This window comes from Tursiops truncatus, chromosome 1, assembly GCF_011762595.2.
Source record: "Tursiops truncatus isolate mTurTru1 chromosome 1, mTurTru1.mat.Y, whole genome shotgun sequence".
Lineage (NCBI taxonomy): Eukaryota > Metazoa > Chordata > Mammalia > Artiodactyla > Delphinidae > Tursiops > Tursiops truncatus.
Window position 1 is genome coordinate 75314996 of NC_047034.1, and position 25746 is coordinate 75340741.

A 25746-nucleotide genomic window follows, 5' to 3' on the forward strand; every position below is an offset into this window, starting at 1 on the left:
TGTGCCCGCTTAGATATAAAACTATCCAATAATGTCAATGTCTCCCATGCCACCCACTATCCTAGGAATTTTGAGAACGTCTTTTGTCCCAGTCCCCACACAGGGAAGAATCTTAGCAGGTGGGAGCCAAGCAGTGATGTTTGAAGTAGCCTCATTCTTCCTCCCCACTGACATTCCTGGAATCAAAGGGTCTTTATGGAGGGTGGGGATGGAGAAGGAGCAGTTAGTTCTGCTGTTTGGAGGGATGTCCAGGGCCCTCTGAGGAAAGACCGGACATCACTAATCCTTGTCTGCAGGGCAGTAAGTCTATGTGGTGCTGGGGCAGCTGGTTACTTTCCCTCTTTCAGGTCTCCGTGTTGCTCCTCTTCCTGTGTGACTCTCTGAGTCAGTTGGTCCCGATCTCCACATCTCTCTTTTGGTTTCAGCCCCACTCACCTGTCCTCTTCCATCAACCAACATCCTCACTGCTGGCCACCCTGGCTTCCTGGCTCCTTAGTTCCTAGCCAACTGGCCCAACCCCATCTTGCTTTGACGGGGTGGGAGGGGAGATGATGGGGGTAAGGAAAACTTCCTGGCGACATCTTCCTTTCCTTTCCCAGGCCTCGAGTCTTCAAGTGCATGCTAGGCCTCCCTTATCCGGGTCAGGATGAACCAGAGGAGGCACAAGGGAAGAAATAAAGGGGTTGATTTAAAAAGAGTAGAGAGGAGGAACAGAGGTTTGGGGGCAGAGTAGGGGAGAGGTGTACCCAGGAGCAAGGTAGCCAAAGACATTGGAGAGGAGAAAGGAGAGAGGGAGGGTCACGCCGGCTCTGACAGCCCAGCCCAGCCGAGGTCCTCGGGTTTCCTGTCTCTCCTCCCAGCTGCTGTTCCTTCCTCTCTTGTTGTGAGATTTCTCCCCAGGGCCTCTCCATGTTAAAGCGTGTGACCCCCTCCTCTGTCCGGGTCTCAGCGACTGTCCATGGATCTCGCGCCTGGCTTTGGTCTCCAGCTCAACCTCCCGGCCAGGCCTTCTCGGTGGGCGGTGCTCCTGGCGCCCCTCCTCCTCCGAGGGCTATTGGTGGAGAGGTGTCGAGAAGGCGGTGTCTAGCCGGCCTCCGAGAGTCGGATTAGTTGTGCAGACCCCGAGGCGGGCCGGAGGCGGATCCGGCCAGGAGGCGGGCGGGGCGGCTGGGGCCCGGCCCAGAGCTCCGGGCGGTCGCATTGTTTTCCTCCGCGGAGCCGCGGCGGGAGTGGGGTTTGCGACTGGGACCCAGGGCTCACCCGACCTGACAGCGCCCGGGAGCCCAGATCCAAGCTCCATCCAATTCAGACATTCATCACGTCTCGCTAGAGCCCCAACCACCGATTGCGAACTCGGCGCGGTGCGCGGCCGCTGCCCGCCCGCTGAGATCTCTATTCCACTGACCCGGATCTCGGAGCAAGTACCCCGGAGCAGGGCTGGGGCTGCAGGGCGTCGGGGAGGATCGGGGCGCCTAAGGCTGGGGGCAAGCTTCCGAAGTGCCAGAGGGACCCGCCTGGGAGGGTGCCAGAGCGATGTGTGCTTGGTTGACGGAGAGGGTCAGCGGAGTTGGGGTGCGTGGAGGGAAGAGGGGACCGTGGCCGAGCCCCGTCACGGGGGACTGTGGGGCGCAGGGTCTGGGCACCTCTTGCGACCCGGCTTCTCTGAGTCGCATCCCTTGGATTGGGGAGCGCGAAAGGGATTATTTGAGGCGCGCACCGTACAGAGGGTGGAAAACCTGGTCTCTTTCCTCTCCAGCAGAGAAATTAAGGCTTCGAGACCCGTGGAGAACTGGACCCTCTCGTTGCCCCTGCAGGGATGGGAAGGGGAACACGTCGTTCCAGACTTTGGTGTTACAGCTGCACCTCTGTCCTTGTGCAAGCGGGAGTCTGAGCACCTCCCAGGGGGTTGGCTTGGGCATAGAGTCGGGAATGGGGCCCCTGAGAAACACCAGTCCTAGTGCCCATATCCTTCCTTCACCCCACTCGTCCTGGGGCTTTGTTAGACCGAGGTCTCCCAAGGAGGAGAGCCCAGCTGGCGACTGCATCTCGAGCCCGCGGACCCGCTCAGCCCTGGCCCCAGGCCCGCCCTCATCGGTTCCAAGCCTCTGGCCCTGTTTCCCTGGCCTCAGAGACCCGCCTCCACTCCCCAACCCCCGCTCCCATCCCCATTCGGTCTGCGCCTGCAGGCCCCTCCAGCCCCTCCTCCCGCTAACGTGGCTCTGGGACCCGGTCCCGGCCCAGACTCTCCTACCCGCCCCTCTCGGAGCCCCAGATCCAGTGAGGGGGAGACACGTAGAGCCCCTGGCCTCAGGCCCACCTCATGCGAGGCTCTAGACACCTGGATTATCCTCGTTGGGGGCTGGGTGGGAGGGAGGGTAGGTAGCAAGCCTGGGGCTGAGAGCTAAGGGTGGGGGGGAACTGTCTTGGAGAAGGGAACGTGCCCGTTCCGTGAGGCTCCTTGGCGCGCCCCCCGCTCCTTAGAGGAAGGTGGACTGGGGCGGGCGACCAGCCCGAGGGCTTCCTGCTATTGTCCCCCGCCCAGTCTCCCCTTCTCCATCCCTTCCCCAGCCCCCGCTAGAATCTGGCTTTGACCCGGGCCACTCCCCAGAGGTGGCTGCGGGGCCAGGAGGAGACAGAAGGGCTGTTTCCTCTTCCCAGCAAGGGGAGAACCTAGGAAGGGGAGAAAGAGCTGGCCAGGCCTCCCCCATTCGCTCCAAATGGGGGGTATGAAGCAGCTGGGATTGGTCCCGGCAGGGTAAGCCTTTCCCCAAGCCAGGGGTCAGATGGGGGCCGCTCAGATGCTGCTCCCTAAAATCAGCTATGGGAAGCCCCCTTAAAGATATGTCATAGTTAAGTCTAGGGGGCCAATGCAATGGCCAACCAAGTGTTTTTAGAGGCTGGACTAATCCAGTCTAAGGTGGGGGGTAGGGTGGAGAGAGATTGGGTGGGAGGGAGTCAGGGACTGCTCTCAGGGAAGAAGGAAGGGGCTGGGGGGTGCTTGCTATCAGAGCATTTTGCCTAGAAATGAAGAACATGCAAATGAGATGCAAATTAGCCTCTATTGTCCCCAGCTAGGGAGCTTTTGCTAAGAAGGCTGCTGGATTCTGAAGGTTTTAATGTGGGAGTGGTCGTCATGCCCTCCAAACTCTCCCAGTCACCCCTTTTCCCAAGACTGGTCCTGCAGTTCCAGGAGTTTCTGGGTAGGGGCCAGCCCCAGCCCCTGCCCTCACATCTCTGGGCATGAAGCAGCCAGCACCTTTGTAATCAGGCTCAATGTCAATGTGCCCCCCACTCCCAGGGCAGCATCTCCCCTACCCTAGCTTCATTAGACTTCTCCTGAATGTTCACATTCACTTTTATTGGATGTGGTAAGGAGGTATAACTCAGCCTCTTCCCTCCTTCTGTCCCTTCTTCCATCAGGTCAGAGGTCTCCTATCCCCCTCAAACCCCCACAGGAGTCACCACCCCAGGTAAGGAAAGGGCAACAGCTCCTGAGGGCAGGGGATGGAAACAGGCATGGCCTGGGAGCAGAAAGAGGGTCTGACTGTTCTCCCCACTTGCCTGAGACTGAAGTTGTTTCCTGGGTGAAGATACCAGTTGCCCAGGGCAACCTGTGGGGGGGTGGGCAGGAGGGGGAGGATAGGAGACAAGCTGTGTCCCTTTCTCTTCCCCTGGGAGCACCAACATCGGAAGCATGGGGCGGGGGTGGCAGAGGGAGGCTTGGCCTTTCAGCACCAGAGGGTCTTTAGCTAGCTGACTGCTCTGCCCCTGGGGAGGGGGTCATCATTAGGTGCTCCTACCCCTTCCCCTCCTCCAGCTCTCTTGGGACCCCATCTGGCGTCAGCCTCCCCACCAGTGATGCTGGATTGGGGATGGGGTACACTTGGGTCCTGGCTCCAAGAGTGGAGTTGTTGGGGAGATGGAATGGGCTAAGCCTGGAAGCCCCAGGGTCTCTTCTTTAGGGGACATGGTGGGACAGGCAACTAAGGATTAGTGAAGGATAACTGTCTGTTCACAGAAAGGAAGGAGTCTCACCCTTCCTGACCTGATTTCCCGAGCCTACTCAGCCCTTCACTTCAACTTCAGGGGAAGGCAGGAAGCTGGTGTACACCTCCCACTGTGGGTTCCAGCCAGGGTCAGCTTGGCTGTGGGAGGCTGATGGAAGCTGATGGGTGGGAAGGAGGGCTGTCTCACTGTCCCTGCCACCATATCTATCTTCTCCTGGACTTTGGGCTACAATCGCCTGGCTGTCATTGAATTATTTATATTTTCATTCCAAGGCAGTCCGAAGAGGGAAGGGAAGGGAAGGGGAGACATGTTCAGCCATATCTCCTCACCAGTATAGCCCCTTCTATGCCTGGCTCCTCATAGCGGGTGGGTCTGCTCTTCCCCACATTAAGCACATGCAGTGGTTCTTTGGAGTCAGGGAGGGAACAGGGGGCTAGGCAGGCTGGGAGGGGGCACAGTGGTCGGGCAGACAGCTGCGGCCAGAGCTAAATTTAGCCTCTGATCTGGCTTTGATGCAGATTCATTTTTGGCTAAGACAGCACCCCTCCCCCACTCCCCTCCCTACTCACTCAGCTTCTCCCTAGCAATGGGAAGGGCCCCAGAAGCGTGAGCTTAGACCAGGACAAAGACCCCTAGGCTGCCTCCCCCACTCTGTTCTTCCTCAACCCTAGACAATGATGGCTGCTTCGCAGCTGCCTCTACCAGGGCACAGCGCCTAAATTGCTCCCGGGTGCCATGGGGGTCCGTGAGGGAGGGGGGAGGCAGACATGGTGCCCTCTTCCTCCTCCCCAGTGCCAAGGAGTCACTATTTATAATTTTAAGGCTTCAGTGTCTAATTATAGCTGAGAAGAGGTTAGCAAGAGGGGGGCCACGAGGTGTCACCTACTGAATGTCCCAGGCCCAGTCAGGAGAGAGGAGAAAAGGCTGAGTGAGAAGGCTGGGAGGGGGAGCAGGCGGGTCCTGTCCTTACCTGGGGTCATGCTGGCAGGCTTCGTACCAGCCAGTTTGGGCCAGTTGGACAGGGAAGGGCCTTGAGTGACAGTGACAGCTGGCTGGGACTGAGGCAGTGCCAGAGAGAGGTTTCTTCTCCCTACTGCACTGGGTCTTCTGGGGATAGACCTGGGAAAGGGTCCGCCTGCTTCAGAAGGTGGAGGAAATATGACCCCTTCCCCCACTTTTCTGTCTTCTCTTTCAGGGCCAGCATATGGGTGAGGGGGCACCCCCTGGGGCCTGAGCTGCCCCACACAGGATGCCCCGTGACCCCCGCTTCATGCCCTTGCTGCTACTGCTGTTGCTGCTCTCACTTCCCCACACCCAGGCTGCCTTTCCCCAGGACCCCCTCCCTCTGCTGACCTCTGACCTGCAAGGTGAGTGCTTGGTACCTCACCCCCTCTATATGAGCTCAGCACTCAGCCTTGGCAGGTAGACACTGAGACCCCTTGTGTGGGTGGCAAGGTGCAGGAAGGCTCTCAGTCTCAAGGAAGCTAAGAGCCTGACCAGAAAAGGGGAGAAGACAGGTAGAGTGAACTGGCACCTCAGGTCCGTCACTTCTCATCTGTGGGCCTACTTCCTTCACTTCCGGGCAGCATTGTTCAGTGATAAAGAATGTGGACTCTCGGCCAGACCAGACCTTAGCAGGTTTGAATCCCTGCTAAGCTGCTCACTAGCTGCGTGAGCTCTTCAAGTTATTTAACCTTTCTTTGCCTCAGTCTCCTCATCTGCAAAATGAAGGTAGTCATAGTATTTTACCGGGAATTCCCTGGTGGTCCAATGGTTAGGACTCGGTGCTTTCACTGTGGTGGCCTGGGTTCAATCCCTGGTTGGGGAACTAAGATCCTGCAAGCCATGCAGTGCAGCCAAAAAAAAAAAAAATACTACTAATAATAGTATTCTACCTCATAGAGTTATTTAGGGATTAAATGAGCTAATACAGGTAAAGTTCTGAGAACACTGTCTAGCACAAAGTAAATGATTTATATATGTTTGCTACTATTATTAGCTACAAAATGAAGGCTTGGGACTAATTCAGTGGTTCCCAACACCTCTTACCTCCCTCTCCACCACGTTATCACTACCAAGTCTAGGTCCCACCGTGAGGGAAACCACCAGCCAACTTTTCCTGAGAAGGACCTTTATCTATTTGCAAGTTCCTGTTATATATGCAGGATTTAGAGTAATTTTAAGGACGAAGGAATGGCAGTTAGGTTATTGGGAGTAACTGTTGGGGGATAGATAAGAGCAGCAAACACATGTGCCAGATGTGGTTCGAAGCACCATACGAATGTTAAATCATCTCTCTCTGAACTCTGGGGTCCCTTTGAACGCTGATGACTGTGGTTTCCATGATCAGGCCAGGTGGATGCTGGAGTTGGTCAGAGGAGGCAGAAACCTTGGAGGGCTGAGGTGGCCTGTGAAGAGCCTTGAGGGGAGGGTGCAAAGAGAGGGCTGGGAGAAATGGGGTGAGTAAATGGTCCACATGGGACAGTGTACAATGTGGGAGTGAAAGGGAATTGCCAGCCCTAAGGCAGTTCCAAGAAGGGGTTGGGCTCAATTCTGGAGTCAGACAGACCTGGATCTCAATTGGGGTGCCTGCCACTTCCAAGCTAAATGAGCTGTGCAAATTTCTTAATGGCTTTAAGCCTCAGTTTCCTCATCTGTAAGATGGGGCCACTGTTAGTACCTACCTCATAGGGTTGTTGTCTGAAGTGAGACAATGCATCTAACATGCTAACATAGTGCTTGGCAGAGGTTAAGTGCTCAGAGTTAGCTGGTATTACATTTATTAATAGCCTTATTAATAGCTTTATTAATACCTCACAACTCATCTCACATATCCATTTTATGTCCGTGGCTGGGTTTCATCTGGTTGGAGAGGGTGTTGAGGGAGTACGTGGTATTCTGGCTGGCCCTCAGCACCCACCTCTCTGTGCCTTCTAGGTATTTCCCCATTATCCTGGTTCCGGGGCCTGGAGGATGACGCTGTGGTTGCAGAACTTGGGCTGGACTTTCAGAGATTCCTGACCTTGAACCGGACCTTGCTAGTGGCTGCGCGGTAAACTGGCTGTGGCACCATTGTGGGGCTGACAGGCCTGCTGCTGGGCAGGCATGGGACCTGCATGGCCACTGCAACATCTTGCAGGGGACACATGCAGGTGTATAAGCCATGGGACATGGGCATGCTAGGACCCAGAGCACAACTGCCAAGTTGTGGAGTAAGGGGGAGGAGAGAGGGCACTGTTTGTCCCTGAGCAGCTGAACACGGGCCAGGTGGGAGGCTCAGGAGTTCAGGTGGGGATCCATGGCTTGGCTCTGATCCCTCCTTGCCTGTCTCTTCAGGGATCACGTTTTCTCCTTCGATCTTCAAGCCCAAGAAGAAGGGGAGGGGCTAGTGCCCAACAAGGTGAGGGGCTGTGTGGGAGGAGGTTGAGGCATGGAGATGAGGCTGGGAAAGGTCTAACCGGGATCAAGTGGGTAGGTAGAAGACTCCAGGAGGAGCCATAATGTGAGGTGGTTCCGGGTTGCCCCATGATTTTTCCCCTTCTACTTCTCCCGCCAGTATCTAACATGGAGGAGTCAAGACATGGAGAACTGTGCCGTGCGGGGGAAGCTGACGGTGAGGAGTGGGATAAGAATCTTGAGGGAAGGAGATGACCCTGCCTCTAGGCTCTGTCTAAGTGGCCTCCACTGTGCCCATTTCCCCTCACTTCTCTCATCTTGGTCCATAGAGGAAAATGTACAGGAAAGGGAATTCATGATTTTTAGCTTCCTTTACACACCTCACACAAAAGGAAAGTGAGGATCTGAGAGGCCAAAGAACTTGCCCAAGGCCACAGAACTAGGAGTAGATAGCTTAGTTGGGACTTCACCCCACACTGCTCTGCCTGGCTCAAGTGGAGCAGCCCTACTTCCTGTGACCCCCACCCCATCCCAGTCCCAGGGAGCCCTGTCACTGACCGAGAATTCTGGACTTTCTAGGACGAGTGCTACAACTACATTCGTGTTCTCGTTCCCTGGGACTCCCAGACACTCCTTGCCTGTGGAACAAACTCATTCAGCCCTGTGTGCCGCAGTTATGGGGTACAAAGGCGAGGGCGGGGCATCAGGACTGGAGTGGGAGAGGAACCCAAGCTGGGCAATCAGTTCAGTGGGGATGGACCAGCAGGGGTAGGGGAACAGGAGTGCCCAGAGGGGAGGGGTCCAGAAGGGGTGGAGCAAGGAGGCAAGGGGACATGAGGAAGTGGGCTATGGAGCCAGACTCGCAACACCCCAAGGGGTCCAAGAACCTGTTTCCTCTGCCTCCAGATAACTTCGCTGCAGCAGGAGGGTGAGGAGCTGAGCGGGCAGGCTCGATGCCCCTTTGATGCCACCCAGTCCAACGTGGCCGTCTTTGCAGGTATGCACCTGGGCATGTGAGCAGCAGGCATGTGGCCGGAGGGAACTCCCACGTTAGCCCCTTTCCTAATTTGGTCTTTCTCCCATGCTCCTGAGTGGAGGGTTAAGGTAGGGGCCAAGGTCAGACCAAGGGAGGGGTGTGGGAGGCCCAAGAAGAGCCAAGATACGGATCCCTGAGCCCTCCCCTGACCCCACCCTACCCCTCCAGAGGGCAGCCTGTATTCAGCCACAGCCGCGGATTTCCAGGCCAGTGACGCTGTGGTTTACAGAAGCCTTGGGCCTCAGCCCCCACTCCGCTCCGCCAAGTACGACTCCAAGTGGCTCCGAGGTCAGGGCAGGCCTAGGGCAGGGAGGCTGCTCTTGGGGAGGAGGTGCAGGGGCGGTCGATGGCAGGCAGATGGTGGTAGTGGTGAGCATGTATGCAGAGGGGAGAGGCTGTGGGGGGGCCAGGAGTTTCTGAACAGGTGTAGTTTCTCTTCCGTACCTTTCCTGTCACTCTCCCTTCAGAGCCACACTTTGTCCACGCTTTGGAGCATGGAGACCATGTCTACTTCTTCTTCCGAGAAGTCTCTGTGGAGGATGCCCGGCTGGGGAGGGTAAGGAAGTGGGCACCAGGGGTGGGTAGCTAGAGGGCTCTGCTGGATGGTGAGGAGCCAGTCATTCAGGGGAGATTAGGGGCTCCTGGCCCTAATCTCCACAACGCAATCCCCTGGACTCTGAGGCCCCCAACTTGGAGTAGCCCCCAGGCCTCTGCCCCCGCATCCTGCTAGGTCCCTCACCTTGACCCACATTGACCGACCACACCCTTCCTTTGCTGTGCCCCTAACATTTGTCTCTTGGTGCTCTAACTCACCACATTGCTCTCACCCTGCTGGCCCTGGGGCTCTCTCTCACCATTCTCCTCGTCTCCAACTCTCCCACACACAGGTACAGTTCTCCCGTGTGGCCCGTGTGTGTAAGCGTGACATGGGCGGCTCACCTCGGGCCTTGGACCGCCACTGGACATCTTTCCTGAAGCTGCGGCTCAACTGCTCTGTCCCTGGGGACTCTACCTTCTATTTTGACGTCTTACAGGCCTTGACAGGGCCTGTGAACTTGTATGGCCGCTCTGCTCTCTTTGGGGTCTTCACCACCCAGACCAATAGGTTGGTACCAGACTAACCGATGTGGCCCCATCTGTCCCCTGCCCCACCAGCATCCAGGTTCCTCTCTCAGCGCCTATTGATGAGGGCAGTGAGCGGAAGCTCCATTCAAAGCCAGTTTGCTGTTCTGCCCACCGTTTTTCTCCTAGCGTGGCCCCCAGGGGCTGCCCCACCCTCTCAGGCTCCGCCCTAATACGGTATATGAAGGGGAACTGCCATGTCTTACCTAGGAGGAACTGTGCTGTCCCTTCCAACACCTAGCCCGCATCCTTTTCTGGCTCCCTCAGCATCCCCGGCTCTGCGGTCTGTGCCTTCTACCTGGATGATATTGAGCGTGGGTTTGAGGGAAAGTTCAAGGAGCAGAGGAGTCTGGATGGGGCCTGGACCCCTGTGTCTGAGGACAGGGTCCCCTCCCCCAGGTACGCAGGGTGGGCGTGGCCTTTGTGGAGGTAGAAACAAGCAGTGTCTGCTCCCCAAATGGGATTATGAGGAGAGGGCAAGGTGTCCAAGGCCTGGGGAGGGGGCTGTAGAGGGTTGGCAGCAGGGAAGGGAAGCAGTAGTGTGAATGTCTGCGTGTAGGCGGAACAAGGGTTACCAATCATGTTTGGGAGCAGTGGGTAGGTGGTGGTCACAGAGCCTAACTAAGCCCCAGCTCCCTGCCCTAAGGCTCCCTCTTCCTTTGTGTCCACCAGGCCAGGATCCTGTGCAGGAGTAGGTGTAGCTGCATTGTTCCCCTCTTCTCGAGACCTCCCTGATGATGTCCTGACCTTCATCAAGGCTCACCCACTCCTGGACCCTGCCGTGCCACCTGCCACCCATCAACCTCTGCTTACCTTCACCAGCAGGTATGGGGCTAGAAAATGCTGTCCACTGCCTTCCCCGCCTCAGCCACTCTTTCCCTGACCCCACAAGGTAAATCACATTGGTAGGAGGAAGAACCCGTGAAAGTGGAAGGGAGAGAGCTAAGAAGGAAACACTGGGCTGGGGGAAGGGCAGAGAAGGGGGTACCCAGACACATGCGCTGTCCTTGAAACACTCAAGCTTCCACTGGTCAGGTTGTCCTGACCTGAGGCCTATCCCTCCAGGGCCCTACTGACCCAGGTAGCTGTGGATGGCATGGCTGGTCCTTACAGTAATACCACAGTCCTGTTCCTTGGCTCCAACGATGGGACAGTGCTGAAGGTGCTGCCCCCATGGGGGCAATCTGGGGGCCCTGAGCCCATTCTGTTGGAAGAGATCGATGCCTACAGCCCCTCCCGGTGAGCCCTTTGTCCAGCAGGCCCCCTGCAGAGCAGGGATGGGACGTGGAGTGGTAGATGGGGATATGGGGATGGGGTGGGGACTCCAATATTGGAAGTTGTGGGGAAGAGAGAGGGCCTTGGCGAGAAGCTGGACACTGTGTTGGGGCAGAGTAGCCCTATGAGTTGTACTCAGTTGCTTGTATGCCTCCCCCACTTCTGTTCTTTAACTCACCCAGGGAAAAAGGAGCCTCACCTGCTCCATCTCTGCTTCCTTCTGGCCTCACCCTAGGTGCAGTGGGAAGCGGGCAGCCCAAACAGCACGGCGGGTCACAGGGCTGGAGCTGGACACTGAAGGTCACAGGCTCTTTGTGGCTTTTTCTGGCTGTATCATCTACCTCCCTCTCAGTCGATGTGCCCGGCATGGGGCCTGTCGGAGGTGAGAGGGACCTGAGGTCAGGCCCTGCTTGGGTGGGCTCTGGGCCTGCAGGCACACAGGAACACAGGCGTAGTGGGTGGCAGGGAAACGCAGGGGATGGTTTGGGGGTGGGTATCTCAAGCATTCTGCAGGTGGGCAGTAACCAGGGACTGGACTAGGGATTGGGGTGGATAGGATTGGGAGTATCAGGCTAAGAGCCTCCTGCAGGCCAGGGTGAGAGTGGAAGAGGCAGGGGAATGGAATGTGATTAGGGTGGAGAGGGTCCCAGCCTCACATGACTCAGTTTTCCCTAGGAGCTGTCTGGCTTCTCAGGACCCATACTGTGGATGGGACAGCTCCAGAGGCTGTGTGGATATCAGGGGACCTGGTGGGTAAGTGAGAGGCTCGTGGATCTCCTGAGGAGAAAGTTCCCCACTAAGAGAGGAAGCTGAGGGCTAGAGTGGGGGATGGGGGCAAGATGTATACCTGCACTGAGCCGCCTCCATTTCCTCCTAGGATTGATGTGCATCCAGCTGGGAACCAGGAATCTATGGAGCATGATGACTGCCAAGGTAAACAGAAGCGGCAGGGGTAGCTGTAGCCATTGTTGCGCATGGCTCTGACGGCCATAGACACCAACCCAGGTGTGGGCTTTTGTCTTTCTCTCCTTCTGTGGTACAGTCATGCCCATCAGTTCTTCATGAAGCTTCCCTCTGCCCCTATCTTCACCCTCTCTCTCCCTTTTTCATAGATGGAGCTACTGGGAGTCAGTCTGGCACAGGGGATTCTGCTTATGGTGAGTTCTATTGTCCCAACTTCACCTTGCTCAGCCCACACTCACCCAAGTCTGTGCCCCATGGCAGCAGCAGACCAGCACCCTGGACACCCTGAGAGAGTCTCAAAAAAGGGTTAGCATCCTCCAAATACCTAGCATAGGGCTCAGTGCTTGGCACATAATAGGGTGCTTAACAGATAGTTTTTGAACAAATAAATCAAAGAGTGCCTTGCATAGTGAGCCCTCGCCCATTTCCAGAGGAAAATGAAGGCTGCACTTCTGGACCTTTGGGCTCCAAAGGGGGTGCGGGAACCCGCTGAATGGGTATCAGAGGTGGAGAGCAGGAGCCTCACCGGCTCTGACCTGGTCTCTGTCACCAGTGCTTCTGAGTCCTGGCCCTTCCCCTGAGACCCCAAGCCCCCCCAGTGATGCCCACCCCCGGCCCCAGTCTTCCACTCTTGGAGCTCACACTCAGGGTAAGGGGGCTGGCTGGGAGGGATAGGAGTGAAGTGTGGGGCTGCTGATTCTTGAAGAATTCTAAGCGCCTCACTGATCGTTGTTTGGTGCTCACTAATAATGCCTGTTTGGAGCCTCCCCTCCCAGCCCCACCTCCCTCAGCACGGGCAGAGTTTGGCAGTTGTTCTTGGCATGGCTACAGGGGCCAGAGCTGGGATGGGGACTCCCCAGGCCCAAGCTCTAGCTTGCGTGTGAAAGGTAGTTCGGTGGGTTGTGTGTGTTGAGGGGTCAGGGGAGGTGATCCCTAAAGAGGGTCAAAGCTGCGTTGGAGCTGAGCAGCAGGAGAGAGGCGACACTTCGGAACCTGCCATCCCGCTGGTCCACCTTCCCTGAGCCTCCCTCCTCCCTCCTTCCTCTCGGTCGGCAGGCGTGCGACGGGACCTCCCGCCAGCCTCAGTCTCCCGCGCCGTCCCCATCCCACTCCTCCTGGCCTGTGTGGCCGCAGCCTTCGCCCTGGGCGCCTCGGTCTCTGGCCTCCTGGTCTCCTGCGCTTGTCGCCGCGCCCACAGACGTCGGAGCAAGGATATCGAGACTGCGGGGCTCCCGCGCCCTCTCTCCCTTCGCAGCTTGGCCCGTCTGCACGGGGCGGGCCCAGAGCCGCAGCCAACGTCCAAGGACGGAGGGGGCGCACAGACACCCCAGCTCTACACCACCTTCCTGCCTCCTCCCGAGGGCGTACCCCCGCCGGAGCTGGCTTGCCTGCCCACCCCGGAGTCCACGCCAGAGCTGCCGGTCAAGCACCTCCGCCACGCCGGGGGTCCCTGGGAGTGGAACCAGAACGGGAACAACGCCAAGGAGGGCCGGGGCCGCGCCCGGGGCGGGAACACGGCGGGCGGCCCCGCGCCGCGCGTGCTGGTGAGGCCGCCGCCGCCCGGCTGTCCCGGGCAGGCCGTGGAAGTCACCACCCTGGAGGAACTGCTGCGCTACCTGCACGGCCCGCAGCCGCCCAGGAAGGAGGTCGAGCCCCCGGCCGCCGCCCCTTTCACCTCGCGGGCGCTGCCGCCCGAGCCCGCCCCCGCCCCCACCCTCTTTGCCGGCCCCTGCCTGCTCCCCCGGGACTGTGCCACGCCTCGGAGGCTGGACGTGCCCCCGGAGGGCAAGCGCCCGGCCCCCGCCACCCGGCCTGCTCTCTCCGCCCCAGCTCCCCGGCTCGGGGTGGGCGGCAGCCGGAGGTTGCCCTTCTCCACGCACCGTGCACCCCCCGCGCTGCTCACCCGAGTACCCTCGGGAGGCCCCTCCAGGTACTCCGGGGGTGCCGGGAGACACCTCCTGTACCTCGGCCGGCCTGAGGGGCACCGGGGCCGCGCCCTGAAGAGGGTGGACGTCGAGAAGCCCCAGGTGCCCCTGAAGCCTCCCCTCGTCGGACCTTCCTCGCAGTCGGCCGTCCCTAGTGGCAACCATTTTAACTTTTAAAGGGAGCTGCTCCAAGGCCTCAAATGGTACCCTCGAGGCCCATGCCCTCAGAGGCCGTGAGCGTGGACGCATCTCCAAGGACAGATCACCTCCCTCTCTCCTTGTTCCACACCTCCAGCCTTCCTGGACTCTGAGAGTCTCCCGGGGTCCCCGCCCGCCCCGGGTTTATTTATTGACTGCCGACTGTCTTTCCCCCGTCCTCGAGAGAGGAGTGGGAGGTGAGAAGCTCGCCCCCTCAGTGAGCCAGCTTTTCGGGGGGAACTGGCACACTCCCACTCCCCCACCTCCCTCAGCCAAGCTGCCTTAACTCGCCCCTCCGGGCCTCCACAGACTGGGCCCCGGGCGGGCCGCACGGCGGACGGACGGGGCTGCGCCACGCCCGTTGTGTAGAGTCCTCGGGCCTCCTGGGACGTGCCTCCTCCTACTGTGTAGGAGCCTCCCCTTCCCAATACAGCTGTGTCCCCGAGCCGCTGCCTGACTTTACTCGCGGAGGGGGCGGGGCGGGAGTCGGTCGGCTGCTCTGAGCCCTTTTTCTCCAGAATCTCTGCCTTCAACTTGGCCTTGAGCTCTCTCCCGAGTAATTGGGATGGCTGCGCTCCCACAGGGGTTTATCACGAAAGATTTCCTGAAGGAGGCAAGCTAAGAAATGGTGCGTGGAGATGAACCAGGGCCCAGGAGACCCCGGGTAGAATTTAGGTGGGGTTAGGGAGGGTACTCCGAGCACGTTTCTGGACCGAGATAAGAGGGACTTTTTCGTAGAATGCTCTATGGGGTGGGGGGAGGGTATTTTTGGAGAAATAAAATGAAGCTGCAGCGTAAGTGACTGAAGTTTCACATCAGGAAATCTTGCCATAAAGGGAATTTGGCTGGAAAAACCTGGGTCGCAAGAGGGGTAGGCTGCAAGAAAAAACCCCAGCAAAGTACTGGTGAAGTTAGGGGGTTTGCCCCAGCAGTTCCCTAAGGAGCAGTTCCCCTTTGCGGAGCCAGAGGGGTTCCGAGAAGCGTATTTTATTGCACGCATGCGTAGCCTCCTCTCGCGGACTCCCGGGCCGCACTCGAGCCCCGCGCGCCGAAGATCAGCTAGCGTGTGTCGTGAGGTTCCTCTGGCCCGGGCTGGGTGCAGATACCTGTCCGTTACTCCCGGGGGCCAATGAGAGGGACGAGCAGGACGGCCTGCCCCGCCCACTGCCTGGAGCGAAAGACCTCGCGCGGGCGGTGGCTGCTTTTGCGGATTTAGAAGTCTCGTTTTTACCGGCGCGTGGCGGGGATATCCACCGGGTTGGAGCCCTAGGCCGCCCTGCCGCTGGCGCCTCCTGGAGGCCAGACCACGCCTTGCAGCTAAGGAAGCCTCGCCAGTTCCTCTCCGGGTTTTTTGCCTAAAAGCCCTCGAGAGGAATCCGCTGGGAACAGTTTGAAGAACCCTGAGATGGTTTCTAGCTCCGCCCTTTACGCTTGTGATCCTGCCTAGTCAAAGCTCTACCCTAAGCCTCCGTTTCCCCACCTGAAAAATGGGGTTGAGAGGCTCAAGTACGATAATGTACGTGAAAACCCTTTCTAAAGGAGAAAACATGGTATCTTGTGAGATGGTGGTTCCTTCACACTCACCCTGGGCTATTATTCTTAATTTTGCGATCTGCTTCTACTCAGCAATCCGTTTCCCTTTGTATCCTTACAAACTTCGTTTATAGATTTTACCCTCAAGGTTTTTAAATGCCCTCTGAACACTTCTCACACATCGGATAGCTTGTTCCACCAAATTTGGCTGTCCTCCAGAGTCTACCCGCTTTCTGCTTGGAGCTTGTTTCACCGGGTTGGAGAGGTCCTTTAGATCTCAATTTTTTCTCACTGGATGCTTTACTTAAACCGAGATACTTTGAAATCATTGATAGTTGCTAGATAGTGGAGGAGAGAAAGGAAGAAGTAAAGAATCTTTCCAGTCACCTGACTTCATTATCCTTTTCAAACCAAGCCAGGACAAAGAAAAATTCTAAGACTGCAACCTTTCATAGCCCTCTAAGGGCCAACTCTCACAGATACTTCAGTTCTTGCCCTGAAGGTGGTCACAAAGGGGTAAAAGATCCTCAGGTTCAAATGTAGACCCAAAAGAGAAGTACAATCGAAATTTAACAATTTACAGGTTAAAGTCCTGGTTTCAGTTTAATTGTAAAGGATGTTCATTTATTAGTATTTCTAAACTATGGGGACTTTCCTGGTGGTCCAGTGGTTAAGAATTCGCTTTCCAGTGCAGGGGACACTGGTACAATCCCTGGTCGGGGAACTAAGATCTCACATGCTGTGGGGCAACTAAGCCCGTGTGGCAATGGAAGATCCCGCCTGCGACAACTAAGACCTGACGCAGCCAAAAATAAATAAATATTAACAAACAAAAACACTATGGCAACTTCTCTAGCCAAGAATGCCTAAGCTGGACTCTCAGAACCTTCTCAGGGCTAGTGAAAGCAACTATGTTGCAGTGAGAGCAACAGTCCTTGGACTCTGCCCCTTAATAATTTTATGGGTGACCTTGGCAATTCCACTAACCTCTCCGCGCCTCAGTTTCTTTTGTAAAGTATGGAAAGAACATATGCCAACGTGGGGTTTATAAAACACCATATAAATATATAGGCTTAAATTAAGTGCTCTGTGGGAAACGGTTATTTGCCCAAAATAGACTATTAAGAATGCAATTCATTAGCACTCATCCTGAAACACCTCATCCTGACAGCAGTGAATAAATTAGGGATAAACTGAAAGAAATGATTATCACTATCAACACAGGGATAAACATGATCCTAACTCAGGAATCTGCTGATAGTCTTTTTTTTAAAAATACATTTATTTATTTTATTTATTTTTGGCCATGTTGGGTCTTCGTTGCTGCATGCAGGCTTTCTCTAGTTGCGGTGAGCAGGGGCTACTCTTCGTTGTGGTGCACGGGCTTCTCATTGCGGTGGCTTCTCTTATTGCTGAGCATGGGCTCTAGGCATGCGGGCTTCAGTAGTTGTGGCATGTGGGCTCAGTAGTTGTGGCTTGCGGGCTCTAGAGCGCAGGCTCGGTAATTGTGGCGCACGGGCTTAGCTGCTCCGCAGCATGTGGGATCTTTGCAGACCAGGGCTTGAACCCGTGTCCCCTGCATTGGCAGGCGGATTCTTAACTACTGTGCCACCAGGGAAGCCCTGATAGTCTTTTTCTAAAATTAGGATATTAGCTCAAACTTTGTGTTTAGAAAAAACAGAATGTACCAACAAGATAAAGTTGTCATCCTGAGGGATTTCTAAGCTGATTTCTCAGAGGTATCCTGGGAGGTTATGGAGAAACCAGGGCCCCAGTAGGCAGAGTCCAACAGCTTGTATAAAGCTTTGGGGACCTGAAACACAGAAGGTTCCACAGTCACAAAGCTTGAAAAGCTGTTCAGCATCTTGGGTTCTTTGGTAGCTAAGTCATAGGGGCCTGAGCTATTATTATCTCTCAGATTTATGTCTCCTTGATGCTACTACCCCACCCTTGGGAACCACACAGGTGTGAGTCACTCTCTGTTACTTAATCCAGCAGTTGACCCTTCAGAACTGTTGACTCATAAGTATTTAAGGTCACATGTATGAGAGTAAGATTGAAGTACATGGATAAAATATGAAGTCTATGAATCCAAAAGATCACCTATCTTTACCAGGTGTATTAGGGTCCCAAGAGAAAATAGTTGACATACTCAAAATAATGAAGGGCTCCTTTTAAAAAGTGTTGGCAAGGGATAGGTCAGTAACTGGAGGCTAGTAACAGCCTTACACCTGAAAGGACAAAGGGAGGTAATGGCTACTGAGACTTGGAAGGAGAGATTGCATTGAGTGGGGCAGTGGCCTTTAATCAAAGGATACAGCTAGGTCCAAGTGACCCCAAGGGAGGGAACCTGGGAAATCAATACACTGATTTCAGTCTTTTGTCTCCATCCAGTCTCCTGCCCAGAGCTCCCTACTGACTGAATCCAACTGGAAGCCAAAGCACAGGGTTGATGAAATTCATACAGGTTAGCCTCCCAGGATAGAGAACGAGATACAGTAAGGAGGAAAGTGATCTAAAGGAAAGACAGAACAATCCAGCACACCTAGAGATGAAGACCCCATCCATTTCCTGCAAGAGAGGTTATCTTTGACTCTCCTTGCTCAAGTGTTGCTGACTAGCAGCTTTATGGAGATGCTGCCTGAATTAGTTTTGGAGCAAAACTTACTTTGGGGATTTTGCTAGAAAGGCTGTTTGGAGAATTTACTTCTCTCCAGTTTCTTAACTGCAATTTGAGATGAATTAAGCTGCCCAAAGTCAAGTGAGACGGTATTGTGACTAAAGGATAAACTACAGAGGAAAAAACACTACTAACTCTATGTAGAAACTGTAGTTTTAGAAAGAAAAAAAATTTTTTAAGCTGAGGGACTTGGGGCAAAGTCACAGCCTGTTTTTTAATATCTACATAATGAAGATAACACACACCTTGCAAGATAGGTATGTTTGTGTGCATGCAAAGTTCCTAGCTCATTGACGGACACGTAGCACAAACTAAAAGCATGTTATTATTTATGATATTGGCCTCTCTCTAAAATATCATTTTACTTTACAGTAAGAACTTTCTTAAACTTTAGGACTGTTTATGGTAGCAGAGTGCAGCCCCACACCTGGCTCAGGGGTCCCCTATAGTCTAAACTTACTGTTAGCTATCAGACATCTTGCAGAAACTCCTACATAGGTGTAATTATCACTAGGCTGCTCCCACTTCAACCTTCTCTTGTATTTTCTACCTACTGATCTTGGAGTAGAGGGCTCACTTTCACAGAGAGAGAAAATCTTAGGCAAGTTGCCCTAGTTCATGGTTTTTTCCATCATTTAAGAATATTTACCCTTCAGAGAACTCTAGGTTCCTCTCTCTCCAATTCCCTTCCAACTTTCCCATATGCCTGATGATTTTTCTCACTAGGATTTTTTTTTTTATTTTTGGCTGCACTGGGTCTTTGTTGCCGCATGCGGGCTTTCTCTAGTTGTGGTGAGTGGGGGCTACTCTTCGTTGCGGTGCGCGGGCTTCTCATTGAGGTGGCTTCTTTTGTTGTGGAGCACGGGCTCTAGGTGCGCAGGTTTCAGTAGTTGTGGCACGTGGGCTCAGTAGTTGTGGCTCCTGGGCTCTAGAGCGCAGGCTCAGTAGTTGTGGCGCACGGGCTTAGTTGCTCCGCGGCATGTGGAATCTTCCTGGACCAGGGCTTGAACCCGTGTCCCCTGCCTTGGCAGGCAGATTCTTAACCACTACACCACCAGGGAAACCCTCTCGCTAGGATTTTAATTCAACACTTTCAGTTCTTTGCTTCTCAAGGCTTTTTGAGTTCCTGCTCTTTTTCTCTCGGCAGAGCAAAGACCATATATACATTTATGAGGTACCTGCCAGATGCACCTTATAGTTAATATGTACACAGTACTGTTTACCAAAAAGCAATTATCCACATGCAACCTAGTACATGGTAAGCGTTCAATTTCCTAAATACTGACTTTGAGAGCTTACCTGGAGATTCTAATGTTGAACACTGATACTTATATGTCCTTGACTTTGGTTTTACCCTCATTTATTTATTTATTTTAAATTTATTAATTTTATTTATTTTTTATTTTTGTCTGTGTTGGGTCTTCGTTGCTGCACGCGGGCTTTCTCTAGTTGCGGCGAGCGGGGGCTACTCTTCTTTGCAGTGCGCAGGCTTCTCATTGCGGTGGCTTCTCTTGTTGCGGAGCAGGGACTCTAGGCACGCGGGCTACATTAGTTGTGGTGCGCGGGCTCTAGAGTGCAGGCTCGGTAGTTGTGGCGCACAGGCTTAGTTGCTCCGCGGCATGTGGGATCTTCCCGGACCAGGGCTCGAACCCGTGTCCCCTGCACTGGCAGGTGGATTCTTAACCACTGCTCCACCAGGGAAGCCCTACCCTCCTTTATCTGAGAAAGGCATCTTTATTGCCGATGGAGCAGCTTTTGAGAACACTATACACTAGACGGGAACACCCAAGTAGCCAGCCAAGTGGGTCCGTTCAACCCTGGCTATCAACAGGGATTGCGCCACAACCAGACTGCTACGCATATTTACTTAATAAATATGTGCTGAATTAGACTGAGATAACAACAAGCACCTTACCAACTAAGAGTAGCTTAGAAGCCAGCAGAGCAAATGCACTATGTCCAAGCCTCCCTGGGCCTGATGTTCTTCCCGTACCCCGCCCCTTATCTTGGCATTGACTTAACTCCCACACAAGGCACAGAATCATTTACTTCAGCTACTATTCTCCTCTCTTGGTTGTTTGCTTTTAGGGAATGGAGTGGGGGATAAAAGAAGGAAAGAAGATGTAAATTAATAAGCCAGTCAAAAGTTCTCTCCATTCTCACTTCAGTTCTTACCTCAACTTGCTCTGCCTCTTAAGAATACCAGCTGAGGAGTAGCTAGATAAGGAAAAGGTTGAGAGTGTGAATGGGTCAGAAGAGGCACCAAAGAGGGGAAAGAAGATGCTCCCCCCACCAAAACCACCTTCCCACTGCTCCACCCTCATTAGCTCAGTAGGACGGGGAAAACTTGCTCTTAAGGATTATCTGTGACCAGGCAGTAGATACAATTTTTGCCCAGGAGATGGAAAAAAAATTTCAATGACACCTGAAATGGTAAGACTTTGGCATTTTAGTAAGAAACATTTTTTTATTTTAAATGATAGTACAAAAATTGTATATATAATATAGATCTGTATAGGTGTACATACACACAAATGCTCACACACACACACACACACACACAAACTTGCTCATCGGAATCAAACCCTATTTAATTAAAATCCTAAATAAAAAAGAGAATTATACTTAAGTTTTCTTAAAACATACTGTACATAAAGCTGTCAGACAACCCAAAAAACTGAAGATGTTTTGAGAAGAAGCTAGGCACCCCACCTACCCTGTCTCTGCTCCCCCCCAACACAAATGGCCTTGGCAGAAGGACAGTACACAGGGCAAAGCCAGAGAAGGGAGCTGCTGCTATCATTACTGTTGATAGAGCAAGATGCCTGAGACCAACTAGGAAGCACAGGATATAGGGTATGACCTAGATTAATTCTCAGAAACAAATCACTTAAGAATAAACAGAAAATATGTGGTAGGGAAGGAGGGGACAGAAGGAGGAAAGACAAGGCGCATAGATTAGAAATGACCTATTAATTAAATTCTAGTGCCTGGGAAAGACTCAGTGAGATAAGAACAATGGGGTCACAGAGGCAGAAGTAGTTAGAGGGGAAAGGGGAGGAGAGAGACAGGGAATCACAATTTCCTGCCATTAACAAGCCAAATTGCTATGTAGTAGTCTGGAGTCTAGGGATATCACCCCACCTCCTAATCTTAAGAGAGGCTTAAAAAAAAAAAAAAAGGGCAGCACCAGAGGTTCAAAGCTACTTAATTTGAACTTACGTCCTTCTTGCTCCTGGTCTCTTGTTAAATATACTGGCATAGGAAATAGAGTACTAACTCAGAAGGGGAAAATATCACATAAAGTGGAAATAGATAAGAGCCTAGAGCAGCACATAGGCGGTCTTAATATGTATTCCATTCTAAAGCTCCTTTTCTGGCCATACAGAGATGTCTATATAACAAGTAGAGAACAGGAGGCCATTCTCCAACAAATCTGGACAAAAACCGATTCCCACTCAATATTAAACTTCTGGGAATAGTTCACTACATGCCTCATGTCTTCTAGCTCTGAGGGTCTATAATGTTGTTTGTTAGGAAAAGAGCCACAGAAGTCTTTCTCAAAATGATCATTCCTTAAAAGGCTGAGATGCCTAAACTGGGAAGCAGATGTATAGAATGTCTGCTCCTTCTGCCATGGAACTTTATCTAGGGTTTCTTTCCTTTTCAGAGGTGTAAGAAATTATACAAATGCCAGTCAAAACAGCTACCATAGGAGCTGAAAGGAGGTTTGCTCTGTGGAAAGGCAGCTCCATCTCTACCCCTGACCCTGCTCTGAATCTTTCAGTTTACCAATGTCATCACACTGTATGCTAAAGAAATCTCTGCAAAGCTTGGTACTAGCTCTCCCTAGGGCCTCACTCCTCAGGTTTCTTATTACTGCCAGTTGAGCATGCCTCGGAAAAAGGGCCAAAGAAATGCTTGCTTTTTCTTCCTCAGTGTCTTTACTCAATTGAAAGAAACCCTCTCTAATGTTTTTAATGAAATAAAAATATTTTCAGCTTTTACCAGGTACTTTAGAGTTGAACCTCAAATAAACAAAGAGAAAAGTGGGAAAATTCATATGTGTTTATAAATGTACACAATATATACGTGCAGCAAAGGGGTGTTAAAAATGCCCTGGTCACAAAATACCTAACTTCAACTGGAAAGCCCTCTGTTAAATTCATTTCTTTTACAGCAATATAAAAAAAGTCATTTTGCATGCCACAGATTTCTAATATTACTGAGCGGACACAAACATTTTAATAATGCAGTGCTAAGGCTGAAAAAGGGGGAGAGGCAAAGGCAAAAATGATGAAACACAGATCTGACAGAGAAAAAGAACATCTTTTAAGGTGCTGAGTTCAATATACAGAAAACCTAAAGCCAAGTTCTCCCATATTTCAATTAAGAGACCTCAACTCTGGCATTACAATTAAGGGATCCCACAGAGGTAGTGATAGGAAGGGAATGTACATTTATACATTTGTAAGTAATTTCCCTGAAACCAGGAACAAGAACAGAAATATTAAGATTTCTTTCTTTCTCCTTTTTAGGGGAAAGCTTAAAACCAAAATGTAAATGTAGGGTCTAATATTCCTATATTAATACTGATATTATTAAAGCAGCTTTATTTTAAAGTAGGCAATCTTCCTAGGCTTCAGGTTTCTCCTGCTCAAGTACCATCTCTGAACCACTTGTCTGTTTGATTCTCTGTAATCCAACCTTACCAATAAGCCAGTTGGAATCCCCAAACCCAGAAGATCTAGGAACATTTTTCCAACTTCCATGGCTGATCCAGAAAAATATGCAAAATCATACAATGGTACGGCCATTCATGTCTTTAATATTTAATCTAACTACTTCAAGGGATCCTGACCTACCATTCTCTCTATGGCAATACAATTAGAGATCAAGCCCTATTTCCCTTCTCTGGGATGCTAAAAGGTCTATTCCAAGTAAATAAAAACAAATGCCCTTTTGCTACCCACCCCTTTCTAGACATTTCCCTTCTCTCTCCCCCTATCCCAACCCCCCCTTTAACTCCCTATCTCAGAGAGCCCATCATCAAAAATGACTTGGGCTGTATTAGATATTTTACTGGGTGGGAATGATAGGCTCTTACAAAAACAGAATAATAAGAAACTCTAAACAGTTCCCCCAAACAGTAGGTACTCTGTATGCTCAGAAGAGAGTGTTGGATGGAAACTCCCCGCCCTCAATAAGAAGCTACCTCAGAGAGTGAGGTGGTTGGGCCTGCATATTTTCTACACAGTTAACCTCCACTCCCTGAACAGGAAAGAATAAAAGAAGGAATTAAAGTCAATGTATGCACCAAGAACACACACAAAACACATCTAAAATAACACTTGGTCCCTCTATAGTTAAGCTAAAGCTTTGAAATGGCACACAATAGCAGCTTATTGTTAGCACCTGATTCACAAAGGGACTCAGAAAAAGGAAAAATATTGCAAACAGAAATAGGACGACTTGACAGCAGATACCACAATTTTACCCTCTCCCTTACCTAGGCTGCTCCACTGCATTTCTCCATCATCCCCAACAGTGCAGACTAATCTCTGATCATCTGGGAAGTGCTTAGTACTTGGTCCATGGAGAAAACCTAGCTACGCTGGCCCGTAGCCAAGATTAATTTCAAAACTGATATTTTTGTCTATAAACCTCTAATAGCCAATTCTGTTTGTTAAATTTGGTTTGGGGAGTTACGTTTTCAGTCTATTTTAAGCCCCAAATGATTCTGCACCTCTGGAAAACTGCAGCAAATTACTTCACTAATCAAGGTAAACAGAACCATGTTAACTGTCACATTTTATTCCAAATTAAAAATGTATGTTTTCCCCATGATTGCTAATTAAGAAAACCATATTCTAAACAGTCATTCAAATGTTTACTTGGCACAGCTCCCTCTGGTTGCTTTTAATTTACAACAAAGCAAGCAAGCAAGTCCAGGATGATGACCTCTCCATAACCCCTCTCTCTCCATCCGTATTCCCTTTTTTAAAAAAATTCCAAGAAATCCCAGCAATGAAACACTTTCAAAAGTATATAGGCAAAGGGAGCAGGCATAGTGGGAGAGAAGAGAGTCAGGTGACGAAGCATCTGGTCAGAATCTTTGGTTCCTTACATTACGGCACTGGTAGTTCTCACTCCCTTTGCCAGCACACACTGAGCAACTATAAGGCACAAAAGCTCTGCACAAGGCCTGACCTTAAGGAAATAGAGCAATTTACTCAACCCAAATCAGATGGAGAAAGCTATACAACATCCTCAGCATTCATCTCTCCCCCTGTCTTTTCTTGCATATGAGAGGATACCATGTAAGTTCCACAGAAAGGCACACTTAGAAAACTCAACAAAGTTTTATAAAATTAAAAAGTTGATATTAAAGCTTGGTATTACATAAATAAATGGTTGGAAGCAAGTTGTTCTGACAACAGACTACCCTCCGGATTGCGATTTCATAAAATCCAGCCAGAGCAAAGTTGGTATCTCAGGACCAGATTGTTTCCTAACCCCACGAGCCTCTTTCTGGCCACTTTCCAGCATTGTAGAGGCACAGCCTGGAGGATTTTGGATTTATATACACTTCTCTCCTTTCCAGTTTTTAAAAATTCTATTTCAGTTTCTTAAACTGGCATCTGAGCTATGGACACACAATGGATGCAAATTTAGTCAGGCAATCACACATTTCTTTTCAGTGAAATTAACTCAGGATAGTGGGGAGTGCCTCCCTGCTCCTTTGGAAGTGGAATATATTTCTTTCTCTTCCCCAGAACTTGCATCTAATCCCTCCTTCCAATTAGGTTTCTCCTCTAACAGGTACACATCATAAATCTAAGGCAGTTTCAGGTCACTTGATGGTACAACTATAATATTAAAGGCTCTGGGTGTGTCCATATTAGGAATATTATTTTAAAATCTTTTCATAGAAAGTCAGTTATTTAAAAAACAATCAATCTGCAACATCCAGCATTCTTTTACCTCTATGCTTCAAGCAATGAAGTGAGCTGAGAAATTTGGTCCTTATTCTTTTGGTCCCTCAGAAGACTTGTTCCCTAAATTTGGCTTTGAATTTTCCAGTTGCATAGAGAGCCTTCCTGAGCCCAAACTCTGTACCCTGCTATAGTTTTCTTCTTTAGGACATTCTTAATTTTTATACAATGTTTGTCCTTTGTATTTTCTTTTAAAAAGAGGAAAAAGATAGACACAGCACAAGCTGTGGCCCTTGCACATTAAGTTGAAACAGTTTCCATGGAAACTCCAGTATGAGGCTCTGTGGTCCCTACTGCCCCAGTCACTTCTGTCTCTCTCTCCTCCATCTCCCCTTCTGTAACTACTACAGCATCTACCTCAGCCACCTCTTCAACCATGGTGAAATCAACTCCATTGGGCTGTTGTCGGGCCATGGCCTCTAGCTTGAGGCGGTACTGTTCTGCCTCCTGCTCTTTCTTTAGGAGCTGGTGTCGGTATTCCTGGGCTCTTCGATTAGCCTCCTGGAGTTGCTGCTGAAGTAGCTCTCTTTCAGTGCCTTCCTGTAAAAGTAAACCGCCACAGGTAAGAATTCCTGAGAGTAGACAAAAAAGAAGGGTATGGGCCTTGAAAGTTCT

At 51.7% G+C, this 25746-nt stretch overlaps 2 protein-coding genes across 18 annotated transcripts in view; one reads left to right on the forward strand and one right to left on the reverse strand.

The window, feature by feature from the left end:
- The first annotated feature begins 1147 nt into the window (after positions 1–1147).
- Positions 1148–14663, forward strand: SEMA6C (semaphorin 6C). 10 transcript variants are annotated; one of them, XM_073807892.1, is made up of 20 exons: positions 1149–2755; positions 3421–3470; positions 5204–5375; positions 6946–7060; positions 7345–7408; positions 7565–7621; positions 7984–8085; positions 8311–8401; positions 8609–8728; positions 8908–8996; positions 9328–9545; positions 9830–9961; positions 10235–10387; positions 10628–10801; positions 11073–11219; positions 11513–11590; positions 11715–11770; positions 11950–11994; positions 12354–12449; positions 12857–14663. In XM_073807892.1, exons 3-20 carry the CDS (start codon positions 5258–5260, stop codon positions 13900–13902), a joined length of 2901 nt encoding a protein of 966 aa, XP_073663993.1. In that variant the 5' UTR covers positions 1149–2755; positions 3421–3470; positions 5204–5257; the 3' UTR covers positions 13903–14663. The 10 variants fall into 10 exon arrangements, with proteins under 10 accessions (XP_073663998.1, XP_073663997.1, XP_073663993.1 ...); XM_073807890.1 differs by having other exon boundaries at positions 1149–1417; positions 1757–3470; XM_073807891.1 differs by having other exon boundaries at positions 1149–1417.
- A 2062-nt stretch (positions 14664–16725) lies between these two features.
- The window catches only part of GABPB2 (GA binding protein transcription factor subunit beta 2), a 32388-nt gene continuing 23367 nt past the window's right edge, over positions 16726–25746 (reverse strand). For 4 of the 8 annotated variants that reach the window (XM_033859834.2, XM_033859812.2, XM_033859819.2 and 1 more), the window contains one exon: positions 20568–25671. In XM_033859834.2, the coding sequence (XP_033715725.1) occupies positions 25372–25671 (300 nt within the window). In that variant the 3' untranslated portion in view covers positions 20568–25371. Of the gene's footprint in view, positions 17270–20311; positions 20354–20567; positions 25704–25746 lie in introns of those variants that run through there. The other 4 variants (XM_033859829.2, XR_012333235.1, XM_033859823.2 and 1 more) reach the window with 4 other exon arrangements.

Excerpts from the sequence above, each read along its gene's own strand:
- SEMA6C (XM_073807892.1), top strand. The coding sequence starts at position 5,258 with ATGCCCCGTGACCCCCGCTTCATGCCCTTGCTGCTACTGCTGTTGCTG. Across the intron at positions 9,962-10,234 it reads GACAGGGTCCCCTCCCCCAG|GCCAGGATCCTGTGCAGGAG; the intron begins GTACGCAGGGTG and ends TGTGTCCACCAG. Across the intron at positions 11,591-11,714 it reads GATATCAGGGGACCTGGTGG|GATTGATGTGCATCCAGCTG; the intron begins GTAAGTGAGAGG and ends ATTTCCTCCTAG.